Source organism: Polyodon spathula, chromosome 22 (assembly GCF_017654505.1).
Source record: "Polyodon spathula isolate WHYD16114869_AA chromosome 22, ASM1765450v1, whole genome shotgun sequence".
Taxonomy (NCBI): Eukaryota; Metazoa; Chordata; class Actinopteri; order Acipenseriformes; family Polyodontidae; genus Polyodon; species Polyodon spathula.
The window spans coordinates 4365241-4380178 of record NC_054555.1 but is presented as its reverse complement, the minus strand read 5'-3'; the positions used below and the strand labels follow the sequence as shown (position 1 = coordinate 4380178).

Genomic DNA, 14938 nt, shown 5'->3' with positions numbered 1-14938 from the left:
ATGTCAGAAATAATTTGTCCCAAGGGCGCTTCTAAATATATGTCAGCGAGTTACTAACTAAACACCGTATCTAGCAGTATGCATGCGTAATGGCTGTCTCTTCATTTAATTTCAATGAAGCTGAATGTCAACAGAATGCTATGAAGATAAGCCAGGTATTTGCTTATGATATTTACACGTGCTGAATGCAACCACAGCATTGTCCACTTACATTCTTCAAAGACGAGCTCCTAAAAAATGGATAAGTTGATGATATAGATTCAGAATAATGAAAGTACGTTTTCTCTCTTGAAGCCTTTTTAACCTTTCTTTCTTTCTTTTATCCTTTCTTTCTTTCTTTCTTTCTTTCTTTCTTTCTTTCTTTCTTTCTTTCTTTTCTTTCTTTCTTTCTTTCTTTCTTTCTTTCTTTTTTCTTTGAAACCTTAGGAAACAACATTTCCCAGCGACTCTGATCTTGTATTATGCATTTATTGTACAGGAGTAATCTAATTCGCTTAATTCCTGTCATTCGGTGATACTAGCATATATAGTTTTAAACAACATTTGGAATATAAATGTATTGTTCATAAACTAATTGCAGAAGACTAATTCTCTCTCTCCCTTTCTCTCTCTCTCTCTCTCTCTCTCTCGCTCTCGCTCTACACACACACACACACACACACACACACACACACACACACACACACACACACACACACACACCTTAATATTAACATGGTAAAAGTTGTTCAATATTAGTGTAAAAAATTACCTTTAATAATAGAGAAATACACTTGAATTAATCAACAAATACAGCTCAAAATACGATATTTTTTACTCTGTGTGTGTTTGTGTGTGTGTGTGTGTGTGTGTGTGTGTGTGCGTGCGCGCGCACGCGCTCGCGTGAATGATGTAAAACAAATGTAAAACTCTTCACATAAATACATACATAAATATACAGTAAATAACCAAACATATACAGCTTTACTTGCACTTTAGTTGGGACTATTCGTTTTGAGCTGAAGTGCTTTCCATTAGTAATGTGGGTAATTAAAATACAAGGCACATCTACACCCTGCTGCCTGAGCGCGTCATACAATATGGTGTAGCCAATTGCATTTTAATAAACCTAGCATCAATAGCCTCCATAAAATAGCCAGGTCACACTGAACATCTTTGAAACTAAATGGCTTTGGCTCCTCGGGCTAATTTCCTCTCATTCTGCTTGTAACACGCTTGCGCACAGCTGCCGGTCCTATTCCTGGCATGCGGCTTGTAAGATGAGTAAAGAAGCAGGTGGAGAGAGATACATAGAGAGAGGCTCTGTCATTGGAAATAGCTCACATTGACAGGAACAAGCCAGAGAGTCAACCCAGCATCTATGCCAGGACCGCTCACCTGCAAGGTGCGTAGCAAAGATGATGACCATGAATAGCAAACAGCCTTTCTCTATGCACCATACCCTGCAAGAGCCCAAATACAGCCTGCACTCCAGTTCAGAGGCGATGCGCAGAGTTTGCCTCCCAAACCCACAGGTATGTAAATCTGCATAATTAGTGCTTTAAGGCACAATTTTTTGACAGGCACTGGCTTAATGTTTTTTTCATGTTGCCAGAACAATCAGATCACTGTACTTCTGTACCCCCCTCTCTCTCTCTCCCTCTCTCGCTCTCTTTCTGTCTGTCTCTGATCCTCATGTCTATTCAAGCAAAGCTTCTGCCTTCATATTAATTTTTATGACCTGGGCTTTGAGGAGGATTCTCTCTGTGCTTGAAAATGTTTTTTAATCCTGAGTTGACAGAATTCCCCACTGACTCCAATGTGCGCATTCTTGCTTGCAGCTCCAGGGCAATATATTTGGAGGCTTTGATGAGAGTCTGCTGGCCCGCGCTGAAGCTCTGGCGGCTGTTGACATTGTCTCCCACGGCAAGAGCCATCCTTTTAAGCCAGACGTGACCTATCATACCATGAGCAGTGTCTCCTGCGCCTCTAGCTCTTCTACAGTTCCCATCTCTCACCCGTCCACCTTGACCTCACACCCGCACCACCACCTGCACCAAAGTCTGGAAGGAGACCTTCTGGACCACATCTCTCCAAGTCTAACCGGAATGGGGGCACCTGATCCGTCTGTCATGTCTGCTCAAGTTCACCAGCATCATCTTCAAACCATGGGTCATCTCCACCAAGCAATGGGCATGGGGCACCACCACTCCATCTCCTCTCACAATGGGATGACCTGCATTAACGATGTGGAATCAGACCCGCGCGAGTTGGAAGCGTTCGCGGAGAGATTTAAACAAAGACGGATCAAGCTTGGGGTGACACAGGCAGATGTTGGCTCAGCCCTCGCCAACCTGAAGATACCAGGGGTAGGCTCCCTTAGCCAGAGCACCATATGCAGGTTTGAGTCCTTGACCTTGTCCCACAACAACATGATCGCTCTTAAACCTGTCCTGCAAGCCTGGCTTGAAGAAGCAGAGGCGGCGTACCGGGAGAAGAACAACAAGCCAGACCTTTTCAATGGCAGCGAAAGAAAACGCAAACGCACCTCAATTGCAGCACCAGAAAAGCGCTCTTTGGAGGCATATTTTGCCATCCAACCCCGTCCCTCTTCGGAAAAAATCGCGGCCATCGCAGAAAAACTGGACCTTAAAAAGAACGTAGTTAGAGTCTGGTTTTGCAATCAAAGACAAAAGCAGAAAAGGATGAAATATTCAGCAGTTCACTAACTGCAATACTCAGTGTGACTTCATATTGTATTAAGAATATAGCAGGGATCTATTCATGTCTTCTATAAGGACTTTCAATATAAGCCATGGACAGAGTTTTTGCCTCGTTCACTCTTTCAAATATACCACAGTCTAAAGGTTTGACGTTATTTGTAGAAATGTACTTGTAAACATATGTATTGTGCACTAAAAAGTAATTGCTTGTCACTTTGGAGAAGTTTGTTGCTAAGATTTACTTGATGAATGGTCTTGTTTCCATGCTGCAATAATCTAATAATTTATAAAGGGTTTGTTTAAACTGAACAAAAATACCTGTGTCAAAAATGTAAGCTTGGATTTTTCAGAATTAATTCTGAATAAGGGCATATGACATTTTACAGGAAAAGAGTTGACAGAAAAATGAACACTTTTAAAATCTTTAAATATATCTAATTTATTCGTCAAATAAATGCAGTCAATATATATTATATATAATATATATCTATATATATATATATATATTATATATATATATATATATATATATATATAATGTATTTTACAGGTTGCCCGTACGTTGCATGCTGGTTCACTGATACGACTGAGACAAATATTAGACTTAAAACATTTTTTCATTCCATTATTTGTTCAAAAAAGTTGATTTACTCTTCCTAAAATAAGTATATTTTTAAACTTTATAGAATCACCACGCAACCATATACTGTGTTTTATATCACTGTGATCTTTTATTCATACACTAAGTATGTGACGCTAAACGCCATGTGTAGCATTTATTTTCAGTTGTACTTGTGAAATATTAAGCACAGAGTACTTGTTTATCACGCTGGTATCCTAGAGGTAAACCATGACCCTAAACGCACCCCTTATTTGTACCTGATAAAGTGTGTATGTAGTTTTGTCTTTGTCTATAGTTGTGACAATAAATGCGTTGTTATTTTTAAAATTCTAAAATTATTCTCCTACATTCTTTGTCTGTTACTGTCCAGAAGAGCAAAGTAATACATAAAGCCATGCATTCATTTGTTTCCCATTTGAAAAGTTCATAAGTCGGTAAAACTTGACTAACTCGGGAAAGTGACGCACTGTCCTCTTAAGTTAATTTGGTTTTCACAATTTAATCAGGTCAACTATGCCAAAAATGATGCAAGCAAGTGTCAAACTTCAATATCGTGACAAATCAAACCGTGTTTTCATTGTAGGTTTTAATGAAACATTTATCGTCCCATTTAACATAATTCCAGTTCTCTCTGATCGGCTTGCATTTCATTCATTTCATTGTACACATCCACTAAACCACATTTTACATTCACTGTTCTTGCCACCTGCTCCAAAAACAAAAACACAAATAGGTCAATTTGGGTATGAATTTTTTAATGAAAAATATAGACAACAATGTGTGTATTAATAAACAAGCATTGTCAATCTCTTCTTAAAAGCATTTTTAATTACAAATAAATGAACAAACAAGTCATATTATATTACCTACACTACAAAAAATACATAAAACGTTAAATTATACACAAGGCTTATTCTAAATATGGCTGCATCAAATTTTTTTTTTTGGCTGAATTTAAACATAATAGCATATACGGAACGTTTAATTTGAGTATAAATATGGTCCTTTTTACAGTGCAAGCGGAATGAAACCAAGAACCAACTGAGCCTATGTAATCTTATGAGGTTTAAAGAAATACAACGCTCTTTTATTTATGAATCCCTAAAGCTCTCTTGCCATTAAAAATTAATGGTCCGAGCACGTATTTGCTGAATATTTTACTATTGAATTTCAATGACTGACAGTCAAACTTCTAAATCAGAAATAAATAAATAAATAAATAAATAAAACCCCGTTGTGATGTTCTTAATTCTTCTTGTGTTTGTTTCCTCCATGTAGTTTTTAGATCTCACAGCTATACTTTGTGTCTCATTCCTGAGTGTTTTTAATCAGCCCCAACGCTTCCCCCCCCCAATCAAGTGTCCTTTAATAATAAATGCCCTTATGCCATTACATTATATTGTGGGTTTTGAAAATTTAAAATAAGGGTATGCAATATTAATTGGCTATAGTGATATAAAACAGGGCATAAGGCAGTTCAGTCTTCATAAGAGACTCGGCAAATGTCCATAAGGGTTTGAATTGATGAAATAGTCTTTATTTCAGGTAAGAATGTCATTATTTTCACTTCTCTTCAAAAATAGTTTTCCAGTTTACACCACAAATGTGCAATTAACTCAAGGCTGTATTATATTATATCAATTCTGTGTTGTATAGTTATCAATCTTTTGGAAAAAAAAAAAACTTTGCTGTAATGAATGTTTTTTTTTTTTTTCACAAACTGAGTGGATATTTAACGGCATTGTTGGAATCAATCATTTTTAACATTTATTAAGAGATAATTTATTTTAAAGATACAATTAGTAAGATAGTGTTATTAATAAAAACATCACAACTGTATGCATGTTTTAGCGTACACAATTATATAATGTTCCAGTATTTAAATTTTTAATATTTATAGCATTTATTTGACATTTGGAAAACGGATCAATTAAATAGCATAGACGTGACGCATACCATATTTTTATGTACAAACTCACTTGTACGACAGTGTCTGTGTTTTGAAGTATATGCGCCTAATTCGCAAAATATCATTTTGCATATATATATATATATATATATATATATATATATATATATATATATATATATATATATATTATATATATATTACATGTATATTCGCGAGGATCTTACATGTACAATTAGGACCCGAATTTAATAAGCGGTGCTTGCTGTATGTGATAAGTAAAAAACACGTCTTGCGTCTGTGCTTGTCTTTGCTGTTACCAGATTACCCACACACACTAACATGCGGGTTTCATTGTCATTCTGTGCTCTTCAACACCGTGACAATGATCAATGGAAACAACCAACAGGCTGAACAGACGACAGTTTACGTCTCTTCTTGGTGAATCATTATTTTGACATTTGCACGTCTCGGGTGTAATAACACAAAAGAAGTTTAGAAGCGAACCATAAAGATATTTAATAGCCTAAACATCACTACGGTGGAGAACGCCTTTGGAGAATATAAAAGAAGCTTATCTCCAAAATCGAGCATACATTCTACACTAGACGTTCACCAGATAATAATAATAATAATAATAATAATAATAATAATAATAATAATAATAATAATAATAATAAATAATAATAGTTAGAAGAATATATGGACATCGCCATTCAGACTCTTAAAAGGATAATCGTCCAATCTTCCGCTTCATTCTCCATTCCTTCTGCCTCATGGCGCCTGATGAAATATTGTAGTAGGATTCAGGCAGTCAGTCCTGTTTCTCGACTTTTCCAGAAGAAGCATTTAAAGATTAGTGTGTTGTTTAATGGTAACACACAAATACCCATTGTCATATGAATATACACACACACACACACACACACACACACACACACACATATATATTGACAATTATTGGGAACAAAGACTGATATCTTGTCATATCTGTCTCAGATATCAATGGAACCTAAAATAAATGCAATGAAAATTATTGAAATCATTTTGGAAGATTTTCATGTATTTTTTAGGTGGAAATTAAAGCAATATGACAAATTGTGTGAATTCACCTAATAATTATATTACTGTTATAATGCTGTAATTATATTACTGATATAATGTATTTGATTATGATACAAAATAACTTTATATTTCCATAATACACTTGTTTAAATTACAGTACTATATATATTATTTTGATCAATTATTTAATTGTATGGATCATCATAGAGAACTGAAGTGTTCACCTAATGAAACAAACATACTCCACCCAGCTGAACTGCAGTAAGACTTGATTATACAACCTTATATTTCATAATACATGATTTTTATTGCATGAAGGGCATTCTCTTTGTTGATGTCTCGGCAGACTCTTTTTTTTTGTTTTGCTGTTGTTTATTTACAGCTTCCCAGGTGTCTTTAATGTCCCACCATTGTAAATTATCCCTATAAATGGCCCTGTTTCAATTCAGACTCACCTCCTTCCAAAGCTGGACTAATTGTATATATTCCTCCAGACCTCTATATGATCTGCTAGTTGCATCAGATCAATTAGCTATTAGGAGCTGCATTAGCTGTGTTTTAAATCTGATAATATTAATGTTCATTGTCAATGTGCTGGCAATTGAATGGGAAGCTAGCAGCCGAGATGAAGTAAAAACTGAAAAGTGCATTGAAATAGATTTTGTGTAGACGAATGCACTTGAGAGTTATGGTTTTTCGCTGAGGCCACAGAGCTGAGATTAAAGCTATGTGCAAATAAGATGGTAGAGTCCTGTGTACATGGAATCATGTATTGTTGTTAAAAGCACAAAAACAAAATAGGCTGCTGTATCTTTAGTTCTTGCAGTCCCTAGTCTTCAAAGAGCTATGGGTTTCTTCTTCAACAGCCCGGTTCCCTGGCCTGGATCCTGCAGTCCTATACTGGTGTACACACCTACTGTGTTTTACATAGACTGAATCGGCAACTTTCACTCTGTAAAACTGACTCCGTAGTGAACATTGAACTCTGCTGGCTGTGCTCTCAGTGGAAATCTCTGGATTTCCACAAGGTGCTTCAACATGAACTGACATTGGTTAAAGATTACATCAAATGTGACAAAATAAATGAATAGCTTATAGAAGTTCTAGTAGTGTCCAGAACTTTCCAACACTAGTCAACATACAAAATACTATCTGTTACATAAGAATTCTGGAACTTTCTAATGTCAGGTAATGAAAATAGAAACTCTTTTTAAATCTCACGGATCATGTCAGCCAGTCAGGTTCTAATGTAAACAGGACTTTAGAATCTTGAAACTCTCTTCAAACAGCCAATATCTAGCAGGAATGATCTCTCCATTGGATATTAACATGTATTTCACTACAGTATACACACACCACAACACTGTGGTAGCTTTGTCATGTGGACCATATGTCCACTGGGGGCTAAGCTAAGACCAGCAAACTATTTTATAATTACAGTGTTTTATAAAAACATGCTAGTACTAAATGAATATAAATGATTTACTTATATTTACTTATATTTCTTATATATATTATATTATTATATATATATATATATATATATATAATATATATATATATATATATATATATAAATATATAGGGTTTTATTTTCGACGTGCAAGGTTGGTTTACAAAAAGAACAACTTCAGCCCATTAGTCCCTCTGCCTATCTCTGTCTATTGTGACAGGATTCTAAGAACACAACATGCAAGTACAGTGGAAACAAAAACACCTTTACTGTTGAAATTGATAGTGACTTGAGTTTAACATATAGCAAGAGATTCTCCCAGACAAGCCCCTTGCTGATATGTGTCTTATGAATAGCTAGCAAGCATTGATTTTCTTTTCATTTTTTACCCTAATATCCTCATCACTCTCCCTAAAGCCATTCAACAGAGAGATGAAAGCAGGAGAAACCAAACAAGTCACTTACGAAGCTCACTCAATTGATTTTTACACAAAATGTGCTTTCGCAAATCATGATGGAAAAAAAAATCCCATCAATAATTAATACCAAAAACTAATGTAGAGGGAAAATCGATAGGAGCTTATAGGAGGGTTAAAAGGAGCATTGATACCATATGATAGCAGCTCTGTGGCTACATGATACACAGATCAAGGTTTCCTTGTGCACATCATGCCACACCTGTTACGCAGTCCCCAAAGGGCACCAAGAAATGTTCCCTGCATTCAATTGTCTTCTGTGCTTTTGAAGTTGGACTTTCTTCCCCCAGTATATTTACATAAGCATGGCAGTCTTTCACTGTCTGGCAGTTTCGTGATCAGTAAGCTTCCGTCAAAGTAGTTATCCTGGTTATCAAACAGAAGACTAAATACTTATAAATGAATATACTATAGCAACCTGCAGAACTTTTTTTTTCTTTTTCATTACACTATACAGAAATAACATTTATGAGAATGCAGTGGCCCAAAAGTATTTTATTGAATATGCATGAAAGCAATGTGTTGTGTATCATCAGAGATTTGCATCTGGAAATATATTGTTTAATAGTTTAATGTAATAGAGGAGAATGATGTAAGCCAGGAGTTTGGGAAACACACGCCATTATTTAAGATTTTCTACTAGAACTGGAGAGCATGCATTTCTGTGTGTAGCCGAAGTGCATCAGTGAGGGTTTGGCATTTACTCAATATTTTGCTTTATATCTGCAATGTGACAGCAATAGTTGATCACATGAATTAAACATCAAATACCATGAGCTTTTCAGTGCCACAAAGGGAAAATGGGTCTGGTTTTTTTTTTGATACTACTACTATGACTACTACTACTACTACACATTACTGTAGGTTCATACAGTGTAACATTATTTAGCTTTGTCAAAAACCCTTTAATGTGTATTTGTTGTCAGGGAACCGTTATATATTGTTTTCCCAAAAATATTTGCTCGTTTTGCTTTGTTACAATCCTAAACCTTGAGCATAGGACACAATGAACACCTTTTCCTACAATTTAGCATGAGATAGCCTTGTAATAGAGCTGTCAAAAAGCTGCCTTTGAACTCATTCCTGAATCTTCTCCCAAGCAAGCCCTGCTGTTGACAACCCCATGTTAAAGTAAAGATTGTGATTCAATACGATTGAGTACAAAAGTTCATAGACAGGAGAAAAGTTGGAAGAAACATCGTTTCTATGGGAAGTGTTTTAAACATGGATTGTTTGTGTGAATAACTGATAGATGAAATACCACATGTATTGAATGTCATCACAAACTGTTTATGAGGTAAACAGAGAGGAAATCTGCTGAAGGAGTGGAACATGTGGAGAGTGAGAGACAGATCAATTATTCATCGCTTATTAAAGGTATTGCATTTGCACATTCAAATAGAGCTTCAGAAAGGCACTAACCAATATAGCACACATTTTACCCAGTACAGCATGTAGAGACGTTTTTCTTCATTATCGTTTCAGGCCATTACGCTTCAGATCGTTTTATTATCAACAATGCCTGCCTGAAAGGAACAACCATTAACAGAGTAACTGTAAGAGACTGTAATCAAAAGAGTATACACAGCAGCACAATCTAGAAAGATTATCTTTATACTCAGACATACTGTTACTACTGCCAATTACTTTCACTGATCATTGTTCTCAAGGTAATCCAATCAAGGTTGCCTAGATCCAGCTTGCATTTTTTTTTAAAAGATTAATTTAATAATATGACAAATAGATCATTTGAAAGAAAAAAAAAAATGTCCATTAAAAATTAAAAACACTTGCTGCTTTGGAGCTGGTGGGTTTGTTGCCCATCTCTCTATTTATTTACGTCGGTTTTGTTTTTCATCTTGGTATAGCAGTGTGGCAAGAGGAAAGGAGAAAGCAAGCTCTAGCCCTGAAAGAAAGTTTGTCTGAGATGCAGAGACAATGCTTGACACAATGGGAATGGGCACTGTTAATTGCAGCAGACGAAGTGCCGAGCTGAATGTTGCTGTGCTCCCAGGCAGGACGACGATCGAAGCAACTCTGAAAAGGAAGTGGGAGAGCAAAGACACTGACACTTCAATAATTCATAAAATGTCAGCAGCAACAAACAAGAACAGGACCAACACGGAGGGAACAAACTATCTCCCTGCTTTTTATTAGTCTGCTCCTATCACCATCACATGGGCAACCATTTCAAACTAAGTCAGCAAATCATTAGAGAAAACCTGGAGAAGAGTCCCGTGGTAATCTTCAAAGGTGCCTTGTACCATTTACAGTCTGCTGTTAAAGCAGAAAACTCGGCTTGAATACAAATTATTTAGGATTACTCTTTTCTAAAGCAACTAATACATGTGTTTCATCAAAGAATTGCTACTACAGAACAGGTCATAATAATATAATGTACTCATTTCTGTTATAAACAGTCCCAAAACTTAAACCCTTAAGTTTTTAACACAACATAAGCAGCACTTGACTAGTCACTGTAGAGAATTGAATCTTTAGCAACAGTAGACCCATATAGATAACATGATTAGTATGACACCTTGTGAAATATTTAATTCTGTTGACTAGTTTTTAGTTTTTTTTTTAAATAAAAAGTAGTGAAAGCAAACAAAGCAATTTCTTTTGAACTGATCATTAGGGGTATTCAATCACAGAACACACAGCCTCTTTCCTGTTCTGTTGTTTTATGCCATCAAACTTCCAGGACATAAGAGGACACTCATTACACAAATGCCATTGTACTTCTTTATTTTTAATGGCCGTTCACTGTACACCTGTATCTCTTGGATAATAAGTCATACAGTTTGAATAAGGCACAGCTTAATGAGAGTAGAAACATCTAGAAACACATCAAGGAAACGGTTTTGTTTATTACCTATCAAATCTTGCATTTATAATATTTGACTGTTTTAGACGCTTGTAAAATGATGTCCTCATTACTTCCACACATTTGGTTTGACAGTGTGATTTGCAGGTGCTTTTAATGCGCAGCATGTATAGCAACAACAAGCAACCAGTCGGCATAATAATCTATGCTGGAAGTAAATCGGTAAGGTGTTATTATTCTGTTTAGGCAGTTCTGGTGGCATTAGGAAATCTTACACAGTGTATTTGTCTCAACTAAAGTTCATCACAGATTTTTTAGCTACACGGTTATTAAGTTATCAAGGTAAGATTTCCTATGGAACTAGAACTTATTACACAATTTAAATGGGTGCTTATAAGCTACAATTGGTATTCATTTTAAAAGGGCAGTCTTTCACGTCTTGCACAAATTAATACCACATTTCTGGGGTTCTTTTTCTTGAATTGGGCTATCACAGGTGTGAAGATAATAATTTCTTAACTGCTTCAACAATTCTTCTGTAATTGGTTTCTTGCTCTTTTCCAGGGCCACATGTTAGGAAGACTGATGTGATACAAAAAGAGATGGAACATCCATTAGCAAGTGACAGAATATAAACCAGAAGAAGAAAATGAAGCAAATATGGTGGCAAAAGATTGTGCTACTGTAGTGCCATTGGATAACAATGCATTAGTCAGTGCTGACTAATGCACATATAGGCCCTACTTCGGAAAAAGCACAAAGGCAACAAAGGCAGCTTCAAAATACAGTTTTAAAAATCCATGTTAGCCTTTATGGCATTGTAGTATCTTGTATCTATGCTTGTATCATCCATTTGAAATACTAAACAATGAATCTGTACCAGTTGAGTGGTTGGCTACCGTAGGACAAATGCATTCCCTGTGCAGTCTGCTTTCTCTAGATGTGCAGTAGGCCATACATCTCAGTTCTAGTCTTCACAATGATCACTAATGTAAGGCAGAGCATCAGTTCAGAGCCAGGAACCCCTGTTGTGTTGATGGCTGTGGGAAGAGCACACAAGGGATGGCGCTAGAGTCACTTAAGGTCATTCTACATAATGCATGCACTATCATTAAATCAACCTGCGACTAGGCCTGCACTCCACTGTAGATCTCAGCGGTGCGATGGCAGCTGATCAAGGCAACACATTCATGCACTGTTCTACATAGACACACAAAATACACTGTTGGATTAAATAAGCTGAATCATGTGACGTGCTTTGTGACTAATGGTCATATATAAGGCCCAGAGAAGTTAGCTGTTATTGGACTATAAAATGAGTAGAAGAGTTTAAGCATAATGTTATACATTAGGCCAAACATCTTCTCCCAGAGACAGACAAGCAACAAATTAAACTACATGTGGCTGGGTTCAAGATATACTGTACTGTATATGTGTTCTACAGAAGCAAGTTTTGTGACTTGAACATATCACACCCCTAGAGTCAGGTGTACATTTTTTTTTTTTTTTTTTTTTTAAAAGCCTCAGGAACTGGAGAAACAGTCCTCATTTTTAAACGACTACCGAATGCAACACATAGGGACATCTCAGAATAAAAAAAATAATGATTCTGTTTGTTGTATTATTGCTGAACACCACTTAGGCCTACTGTCTGAAGGCACATTGACAGAGGTGCTTTTATTAGGACGTATATCCAATTTGTCCTCAATAAATTTGGTATGAAATACTTTCTGAACTACAGGCTATTGCCATTTCATAAAAAAATAGTTGCTTTGAAAGAAATATACAAAAGCTCAACAACAAATGCATAGTTGTTTTTTTTTTTTTTTGGGGGGGGGGGGGGAGTTATGTTTACACGTGCCATTTTGGCTGAAGCTGACAAAAGTAATTGAGTACATAAGAGTGTGTGTGTTGTAGCACAGCCTTGATGAGGTTTACTCCCCACTAGCTTTGAACAGAGCAGCACAGTCTATACAAGACCTGAGGGTCTCCCACTCCAGATGCTGCTACCACTTTTACTGTCTTGGCCCTGCAGACAGCCTGGGGCAAACTTTCAAATCTTCCATCAAACCTCATCCAAAGCCTCACAAAATCTGACAAAATGTCAGTGTGCAGTGCTCAATTAGCTGAGCTTTTAAATGCAGCGAACCCAGATCAAATAAAATCAACAAAAGCTCAGTCATATGTAAGGACTGCAACCTATGGCCCGGAGGCAGTAACTCATGACTATTTTATTATACCCGTCATGAAATCTGGGTTTGAAACATGCGATGCCTGTCTTTGGTCTTGATTTCTCATTTACATTATTGTTGTCTCTTAAGCAAGACACCTGAAACCCTGTATATGAAATTTGTATCGGATTTTATTTCTGTAGCAGGAGAGTGTCAAAAAAGACTCAGAAGACTCAAGAAAGCTGCAGTTTAAGCACATATGCACGCTTTTAATAGACAAAAAAAAACACAGGAACAATCAAACAGAGGCATGGTGGCCAGATTAAAGGTTTAAACAAAACAATATTCAATAGAAGCACTGATGTCAGGCTGGGCAATGGGCACTGGGCACTGGGCACTGGGAGCTGGGAACTCACCTAACTCACCAGACAAAGGATTTTCTCTTCTTTATATAGTATGTGGCTGGAGCGTAATTAACCATCAATCATTCAATTGAGGCTCCAGCCACATTCCCAAGTGTATTCTGGCAGGGAGGATTTTAATCTCCTCCCTGCCAACCCTATATTTACACCTTATTTACATTAAGCACTTTTGCCCTGACACAATTTCATTATTTAATAACTACAGTATTTTCTGTACAGGAATTTTACAACAAAAACCTGACAACTTTGCACTGTTACACAATGTATTGCTTGAACCAGAGACATAGTTTACTCAACATCATTGATTCCTGGTATGTAATGTGCTCAGCAATGTTGCAGTGTATGTTATGTGATAAACCATGCTATTGCCAGCAGTGCAGATATGAAAATTGCTAACATGCTGTCATAACATGTTGCCTGCGGTAAATCACGCCACTCATTTCCCTTTGATTTAGGAAGTCAAATCTTTGTTTTTTACATATTGTTTTTTACATGCACAGGTGGCATTGTAAAACTTATTATCACATTCTGAACCCTGAAACATATTTTAAAAAGGACTCACACATCTCTAGTGGTGAACTGTTATTTGAACTGTTAGTTAAATGAATACAGTATTTGTTATGGTTTAGAAAAGCTGGATGCAGTGTCCTGGCACACAATATTTACTAATACTTTTTAAATTAAATGTTACTTAATTGTAAAGGTATTTAATTAATAAAACCACTTATTTTTAACACACTGTTTCAGTGTACAAATGATGTTACATAGCATACTTTATATGTGCACACATTTTTATTGGTGTCTGTATCAACCTAAAATACATATTTCTGGGGTACCACTTACACTGCTAATTTACACAGCACTTCAGATTGTTCTACTGTCAGTCTTTTTTACAGACAGAGTAATATACAACAAATAAAGGAAATGGATATAAAACCTATGAATAAAGTCAATTATTATGCTCATTGTAGGATGAACACTATATCTGTTTCAACTAAACTTGCTTTGTTCTCCACACAAATGAATGGACACTCTTTAGCCTGGGAACTCTTTCTAGTTAGTTAGTAAGCAATTCCATGCAAAAGGTTAAACTTTTTTATACACAAAAACAAAAAAAAATCTATTCACAGTTTCCACAAACAACAAGCTACAAAGCCATGATGGATATACATCTTGGTAACTTGTTGTGACCAAAGAAGGCCACATATATTCAATTTCCTCAGCAACTTCTTGTTTTCACATCTGGGACTTTCTAAATTTTTTATGTCATGACCATTTTGCATTGCTGCAT

General features: G+C 36.2%; 1 protein-coding gene and 1 long non-coding RNA gene across 2 annotated transcripts; both read left to right on the top strand.

Moving 5' to 3' along the window:
• Nucleotides 1–1230: 1230 nt before the first annotated feature.
• Nucleotides 1231–3136, top strand: LOC121296989 (POU domain, class 4, transcription factor 3). Its single transcript, XM_041222972.1, has 2 exons — nucleotides 1231–1514; nucleotides 1821–3136. Exons 1-2 carry the CDS (start codon nucleotides 1398–1400, stop codon nucleotides 2706–2708), a joined length of 1005 nt encoding a protein of 334 aa, XP_041078906.1. The 5' UTR covers nucleotides 1231–1397; the 3' UTR covers nucleotides 2709–3136.
• A 1665-nt stretch (nucleotides 3137–4801) lies between these two features.
• Nucleotides 4802–12568, top strand: LOC121296967. Its single transcript, XR_005947122.1, has 2 exons — nucleotides 4802–4869; nucleotides 11619–12568. It is a non-coding gene; the product is annotated as an uncharacterized LOC121296967 (long non-coding RNA).
• The last annotated feature ends 2370 nt before the right edge of the window (nucleotides 12569–14938 follow it).

Bases quoted from the DNA above. Each gene is read 5' to 3' on its own strand.
- LOC121296989 (XM_041222972.1), top strand. From the start codon at position 1,398: ATGATGACCATGAATAGCAAACAGCCTTTCTCTATGCACCATACCCTG. The intron at 1,515-1,820 runs GTATGTAAATCT...TCTTGCTTGCAG, and splicing joins TTTGCCTCCCAAACCCACAG to CTCCAGGGCAATATATTTGG.